The 8,097-nt window shown below is 49.9% G+C and overlaps 1 protein-coding gene across 1 annotated transcript; it reads right to left on the bottom strand.

The window, feature by feature from the left end:
* Positions 1-650: 650 nt before the first annotated feature.
* Positions 651-8,091, bottom strand: LOC103781165 (ataxin-1-like; the record flags this gene model as incomplete). The annotated part of the gene is made up of 2 exons (XM_008948868.1): positions 651-1,191; positions 7,708-8,091. Coding segments are annotated over 2 exons (915 nt in total), but the record flags the coding sequence as incomplete, so codon positions are not given.
* Between the last annotated feature and the right edge of the window lie 6 nt (positions 8,092-8,097).

Below are 8,097 nucleotides of genomic sequence, written 5' to 3' on the forward strand. Positions count from 1 at the left end.
CACAAATATATATATATATATATATATCTACTGTAGAGCTTTAAAAGTTGGCTTCTTGTTGAGACCGTCAGAGACAGTCCCATCCTTGTGAGTAGTAACACCCATGGGTCGTGTCCTCAGCATCCACCCGGGGTGAGGAAACCTCTTCAGCAACCTGTCCCGGAGCCACGGCCCCCCTCGGGACCGGCCCTCACGCACACGCACACCCACACCCCACACCCCCCGCGTGACATACGCCTCTGCTACAGTTCCCTTCTCCTCACCTCCACCCCAAAAAACTAGAACGGGAACCAAAACAACGAAACGAAAACAAAACCAAAAAACGACAACGAAAAGAAAACAAAATCACAGCTGGACCCTGTCCTACACGAGGTGTTAGAAAACAGGAGCCACGACAACACATTCATTTCCACTAAGGGTGTGTGAAGCAGATACTGCCCCTTCTGTAGCTCTCCATAAACCTAGTCACTGACAAAACACTTGTGGAAAAACATATGCACCAGTCTCCTGCATAATACCAGCTGCAACTATAACAACAAGGTTATAACATAAACCTAAAATAAGATGATAACATGTAAATACTGGGTTATTTAGTCTACAGTACAGTAATCTGGATAAAAATGACAAGGGATAGCCTAATTTCCTTTCCCCAAACCACTGTTACTTTCCTACGTTGGATCGACCTTCGATGCAAATCTTAACCTCCTGAGGAATAAAAGAAGGCTTGGGAAGAGTCAAAGGTGGCTCCTCTTCTGATTTCTCTAGTTTTCGTGTTTCGGGGGCTGACCACCTCCTCTTCCTCGTTGCTGGGGGCTTGCTGGGTTCTGTTTTGGTGAGCAAAGGTGCTGCAGGCAATCCTATTTTGTCCGGAAACTTCAGTTCACCGTTCTCAGCTAACATCTGTGCGCTTCCCTGATTAATCCCGTTCTCCTGCTCCGCATACCTGTGTCTACTTCCAGCTAGACTGTCATTCTTTGAATGCTTCAGCAAGATGCTAGCTGAGTCCATGGGCTGGCCCTTTTTAATAGAGCCATTCTTCAGGTTCTTGAGCGTGAGCGATATGCAGACGTCCCCCACCGAGAGTTTGGAGCATGGCAAATCAAAGAGCTGGCTGGTTCTCTCGGGGCAGCAGGATGACCAGCCTTGTCCAAATACAAAAAAAGGGTATTCTACCAAGACTTCCACGCTGACCTGCAGAAAGAGAGGGGACAACAGAGAGAGAGACAGAGAGAGAGGGGAGAGCGTGAGATCACCCGTGTGCCCACGTGCACGGCGGGCGGCATCAAGCTGAGAATTGCAAGGGGGTCTCTCAGTGTCTGCAAGGTCAGGAACAGTGGCCACCAGCCTTCACCCAGTCCTCACCAGCCTTCACACCAGTCCTTGTCACACGGGTGGTATGGTTTCTCTGAGCTCGGCGTTTCTCAGCGGGCATCAAGCTTTACCTTCACCCCAGAGAGGCCTAAGAGGCAAACCAGCTCTGGCACCTGACACACTCCATTCCCCACCACCCCCTTGGGGTACCCAGAACTTGTCACTCACATCTCAAGACACCTTCCAACCAGAGGATGACTTGAGGGAAGCTCTCGGTTCTGACACACGATGCCCTAAATGACCACGGGGACATGTCCTCACCTCTGCCTGAACAAGCCCATACTCACCGGTGTGGAACGGCCGCAGACACGCTGACTTCCAGGGAAGGCCACGGCTACGTGCAGAGTTGTGCAAGTAAGAGCAGTGAGGTGAACCTGCCCCCCACAGTCCTGTCACCAGCCCAGCTTCTCCACCTCCCAAACCCGCTCCCCCACCCTGCAGCCGAGTTCACCTCCCCCACTGCCTCAGGGAGAACATCCCTCCTCTTCTCCTCCAGTCCTGCACTGGGCCTTTAAGATTCATAACCAGATGTGTTCTTATCTTACAGGGAGCTGCCACAGGCAGCAGAACAGACCAGCAACGGGTGCCCACTGCTCCTAGACCTTGCAAATGCTGAGCCCTGAGGTCCCAACACAATGAGCACCTAAATACTCCTTTACCTCTGCACGTGGCAGCAGCCCAGCGCTCGCTGCACGGCGCTGCATCTGCAGGCTCAGGTGATTCACAGCCCACAGGGCCACAACGAGGCCACCACAACGAGGGCAGGAAATCCTGACTAATGCTTTTTGAAAGTTTGGCACGTGTTTTTAACTTGCTGTATGCATCACCAATAAGGTCTGCAGTTCTAAGAGGGTGGCTCATGCTGAAGACAGATATCCACAGCTCTGCTCCCAAGGTGCCCCTGTCCTCAGGAGCTCTTCTCAGGTGTGGGGAGCAGGATCCTGCTTTGATGGTGTAAACCCTACTTGGTAGGGGCTAAGGGCAGGAGAACATCTGTATAGATGTGTTCATCTCACTTCTGAGCCGTTCAGCAGAGGACAGCCTTCTTTCTCCAGGAATACTGACTCACTTGAGAGGAACACCACAGCAGGTTTGGGAAACCCCCTCTCACCCTTTGGAGCAGGCAACGCTGTCATACCCAGCATGGCTTTGTAACATTACAGATACATTTCAATATTAAGGAATAGAAGTGGTTTTAGGTACACACTGCACTCCTGTGTTCTGACACTTTTGTTCATAATAGTAAGCATGAACCTTGGGATGAAGTTGCATGGTATGCCTCACAGGAGAGGCTGGACTCAATGACAGTATGGCACCCAGCAGTCCTGCTGCTTCCCTGCTAGGACTGCATACCCTCAGAAGTGTCCTCCCTGCAAGCGGGGCCTGAGGTAGCTCCCCTCTCACCCCACCAGCTCCACATCCCTTCTGGGCAGAAAGACTTGACCAGGGATGTCCCACAGCTCAGCGACAGAGGCTCCAGAACCAGGAAAACAAAGATCCCCATTGGATGTTGATTGTGCCTCTGACTGGTTAAGCCCATGCCATGTACTAGCAGTCAACTGCAGTTTGAGACAGTGATTCTGCTGGAAAAAATCTTACCAAGTCTATAAATATATACCACATACTTCTGCATCTAGGCCAACGGCTAACACCGCACGTGGTATCTACACCTGCCCAACACAGTAAGCCACTGTAAAAGGTCTTTCAAAAGGAGAAGTTTAGAGGCACAAGATACCCGCCACTGCATCAATTTGTGTCAATATATTAAGTCTATTCAGAATAGTCTACAGATTTCTGCCAGCAGTCAACTACATATACACATGGCAACAGCGGGAAGAGACCCGACCCTAGGCCTGGTTTGTGCTCTTGAGCTATGGAGAAAGTGGGGTGAGGTAAACTGAAATGGTCCTGACCATGTGACCCTCCATGTTATTGGATAGAAACACTCCAGAGGCAGGATTTGCAGAAATATTTGCCCAGAGTTTGGGATCCTAGCTCCACAAATACATGCCCCTCAGTAAGGGGTCTGCCTGGGAGAAGTGGTGATTATCCAGTATCTCCCATGGCCTTAAATGGGAACTGCTGTCTACACAGCTGCAGGCTTCTCTCCAGTCATGGATCATGTGGTGGACACAGCTTTCTCCTTTCTCCTTGTCCAAAGCTGTTTGTGTCTGTGGGCATCATGCACACTTGTGTGTATCATCCCCACCAACACACAGGTTCCTTTGATGTGAGCACCCCTCCACCACAAGTTAAGACTTTTTTCATTTCAATGTGGCATTCAAAACACTTGCCTGAACTGTCAACCACTGAAACAAACCCCAGAATTGGTGGTGATTATGAATAACACAGATGGTAAAATGCAGAAACTTCCATGATCTGGTCACAGTGTGCATGTACCACTATTGATTTGAAATGGGTTCTTATCAAGCTCTCTCTTAGCTCACTGCTTCTGGATCCAGATAGCTCAGGATCTAAGGTAACCATTCTCTACAAGCTATTACAATAGTTGTCAAAGACCTTTAAGTATGAGAGTTCATTAAAAAACATCCCTGCATGTTTTTTTTCTAACTACTGCATCAAAACACACACACAAAAATAATCTGAAAAGCTGTCTCCCTCAATATCCTGCCACGATTATTGTAGGAGGGAAAGAAATCTGGAGCTTGTTTTCCAACTACTAAGATAATAGAGCAAGAAATAAAAATGTTGGTCCCTCTTCAAGCACACCAAGGCTCTACTGCAACCTGCATTTATATTTCTATTTTTTAAGACAAGACTAGTGAAAACACCCCAAACTCTTCAGTGCAGCCGCTGAATACCTGCCATTTTCTATAACCCTTGATGATTTTATTTCTCAGCCAAACTCAGCAGGTAAGGCAGGCAATTCAGACTGCTCTCCACAGCCACGTGATCCCACCACTTCTCAAGAGAAGTCACCTCTGTCTACCAGACCAGTGGCTGCCAGATTTATCACATGAGCTCTCATCTGCTGCACTCCCAGAATTCAGTAACACGCATCTGAAGAGAGACCACAGTGGCCCCATCCCTCAGAGGAACGAGGACTCACTGCCCCATGACCAGGGGACACGGAGATCATGTGAGGGGAAGGCTGGGAGAGACCTCCCTCTGCAGCAGCAAACGAGTCAACGTCGCCCTGTCTCTGTCACGGTGCCAAAGATAATGAAAAGGAGAGTGTGGAGTAAGAGAAAAAGTAACTGGCTTGTGTGTGTGCAGAGGTACAAGGGGAAAACCACACTAGATGATGGTCTACAAAAATATGTACTAAACTAAACTAGGTAGAGCTATTAACTAGATGCTCTAACAGGATTTTGCCATCTCTAGACTCTGGTTTTGTTTTTTTTTTTTAAAGGGAAATTAAGAACTGTAAGTTCATCTTTTCTTTTTAAGCTACACTTTCGGAATTATTAGGAATGGAAACGCAGGGATGAAAGGAAGCATTCCAGAGAACTCATTTTGCATCTCCTCTGTGTTTTAACCTTAACATCAACAGAGGCTTCTGCTTGTTCCTGGCAGCAAAATAAAGGGTAGGTAACAATGATGAAAGTGTTGTTACAAGAACAGCATGTGGAATTGCAGAGAGATGGAGATCTGTAGGTCTTTTCTTTTAGGCAACTTGAGTGCAGAGGAATAGCAGCTGGATTTTGGGTTCTGGCCCAGATGACACTTCCTTGACTTCCTCCTAATCCAGAGCAGGGATGCCATGGAAAGGAAACCTCGCACCCCTCCAGGGCTCAGAACAGTTATTTCACTGAACAGGCACGTAGCTTTAGGTGGTTTAACTTTCCTGGAAAAGAGTTGGATTTGCCAGGTGAGTGGAGGACAGGGAAAGGAGGGAGGATGACCTCTTTCTGCCTAGGCACTGTGCTGGGCAAAGGCAGCTGTGGGCTTGCAGTGGCACCACACGGGAGCAGCTGCCTGGTGCCTCCCTGTTTACACTGCAGTTCTGTATCCTCAGCTAAAAAGAATCTCCTACCCCTGCCCTGCAAGCAGGGAGGAAATCAGCTAATATTTGCACTGGAAACACAAATTCATTGATATTAGAATGACTTCCCAGAGATCCCTGGGCAGAGCACGTAAGTGAGCCAAAGCTGATGATAACAACACTGGTTTTGCACGGCACTCACTCCTTACAACTTACACTCCCTTGGTAATGCCATTTGCAAGGCTCCCCGCTTCCAGAAGCACGCATGCAACTCCAATTTAATTGTAATAAAACAGCTCAGGAAGCTGTGCTACACACGCAGCTACGTCCCTGCTGCACTCCAGAGTGAAGAAACATTTAAGTGCAGCAGCACCACAGCACCACTGCTCAAAGCAGCACGGCTACACGCCGTCCTTTCAGCGAGGAGACTAAGCCATTTCACACAGGCAATTTTCTAACGAGTAATGACTGCCTGCTAATGAGGCTAAATGCTCTCCAACAGCCACGCCGGGCTGAGGGTGAGGTCACGGAGACTTCAGGCACGTAGAACTGATCTCCAGCTCCCTCCCTCTCTCAGCCCAGGCGAGGGAAAACCAGCAGAGCCGTCCCTGCTATGCAGGGACACAGCTGATCTGGGAAGAGACCCAAGTCCTGGAATCTGCAGGAAACCTAAATTAAACCCTTGTTTCTAATCATATCTCTACGTGACTCGCCCTCCATTCTGGAAGCATCCCCGGTGGGAAACACAGCTGGGGAATATTTCGGCTGGGATGATGTCAGCCCGCTCCTGATAGGCTTCTCCGTAAGGTGACACTGTGCTGGGTGAGACTCAGCGTGGCCCTGGATTTTTCCAGCCTCAGGCTCTGGCTCGGTTTCTGCCAGAGGATGGCACTCCACCCCCTGCCACGGCGAGTCCCCACGCCTCGCCTGCACGGACAGCTCTGCCACCCAGGCGCCACCCGAAATGCGACCTGCTGCTCTGGAGCTCGCCTCTGCTGCTGCAGGGACCGGCGGCCCGGCTGCAGGGAGAGAAACGAGAGCGAGAGGAAAACTGCAGAGGGGAGACTGCTGCTTTGGAAATCTCCTTATCCAAGGCACCAGGGCAAATTATAGCAGCTGGTCCCGATCCAAGGATGGTTCCTCTAATCACAAGGCCCAAGATGCACCAAAATACAGTTGAGCGGTGGGGAAGAAAATCAGATCTTTATCCTGAAAGCACCAGAGGCCCGACTTTCATAAGCTGTGCAGATACACGCACAGACACAAAGAAAACCACAGAGGGAATCTGCACATTTGACAGGAGAAAGGGGACGTGTCATATGCAGCCATTTACTACGTGTGAGCAGCTGGGGAAGGACGGGCCACACACTGCTGGGACTCCAAGAAATCTTTCACATAACTGTTCCTTGGTACCATTGCTATTTCTCTTTTCCAAACTGACAGCTTGAGATGCTTTACTACGTGTGTCCACATCCAGCTCCTCTCTCCTTTTCTCTCATTCTGGTTCTCCAGCACTGAGGGTGCAGCATCAGGGTTACAGATGCTGCAGTTCACAGCCCTCAAACCAACCCAAAAAGATTTGCAATAAGATTAAGAAGCTAAAGGTGTGTCTGAACTGCTCCAGCCTCGATGCAACAGGGTCTAAATCACTCAGAAAATGGACAGTATCAGGAAAGCACTTTATGATCAGTATGGACTCATCCTCAACCTAAAAACACCATTGGAGAGTTACAGGTTTTCTTCCTACATTGCGAACCAACAAACGACGAAGGTCAGAAGCACAGCCTGGCCAGCCACCTAGGCAGCTTTTCTTTCCAAATTCCCCCTGAACAGCCAACTTATGTGAGCTGTGCAGTGTTTAAATCACTCACAACCAAAGGCTCAGGAGAACTCTGTAGTGCATGTCGATAACTTACGTGTGCCATAGAGGCATTCCCGGGCAGCTCCAAGTTTTCAAGCCATGGAAATTCACTGCCTTGTACCCTACCAATCTCTCAAGGGTAGGATCTGAGCTGAATCTAACCTGAGCTTTCTCGTGCAAAAGGCCAAAATCACCTATCAAAATGCAAAGTATATTTTCTCATTCTGCTTACAGCATTTTATATTTTAACAAAACCCCACAAAGATCATGTAACTCCTCCTGAGAGATTTCCAGCTCTAAGAAAGACCCAGCGACTCCATTCATCATCGCTGTGACCCTGATGGCTCCCTCAGCACTGTGAGAAGGATGAGTTTTGTACCAGAGTTTGCCTCACGGATGGATGTGAGTGATGAAGCACCAACCCCACAGGGATCCGAAGGAGCTGCGACGTGCTGAGGGAAGGTGTAGGCAGGGGGCCGCAGAGTGCAGCCCAGTCCAACCCCCCCACCCCACGACGTGGCGTCATTACCTGCGCTCGATGCTCCCCGACCGCAAACTGTATGACGGCAATGCCCGGGCTATGGCTGTCTTCGATCCGCTCCACGGTGCTGGAGTCGATCTTCAGGTCGTTGCTGATCTCCGCGCTCTGGATGAAGTCTTCCGTTTTCAAGTCCTCTACTTTCTTCAGCTCCCCGTTGGCCAGCTGGATGATGGACCCCTTCATGAAGTAGGGGGGCAGGGTGGGGGGCGCAGCAGCGGGGGAAGCGATGGACTGCACCACGGGCAGGTGGATCTGCGCCTGCACCATGGTGGCCTGGTAGGCGGGCTGGGTGGTGAGGGGCTCCGCGCTGAAGTTCTCGCTCTTGGGGACGGCGGTGGTGACGAACGTGTGAGGCACTGCTGCGAACTGAGGAGACGA

This window comes from Merops nubicus, unplaced genomic scaffold (genome assembly GCF_000691845.1).
Source record: "Merops nubicus isolate BGI_N331 unplaced genomic scaffold, ASM69184v1 scaffold53691, whole genome shotgun sequence".
In the NCBI taxonomy this organism is placed as follows: domain Eukaryota; kingdom Metazoa; phylum Chordata; class Aves; order Coraciiformes; family Meropidae; genus Merops; species Merops nubicus.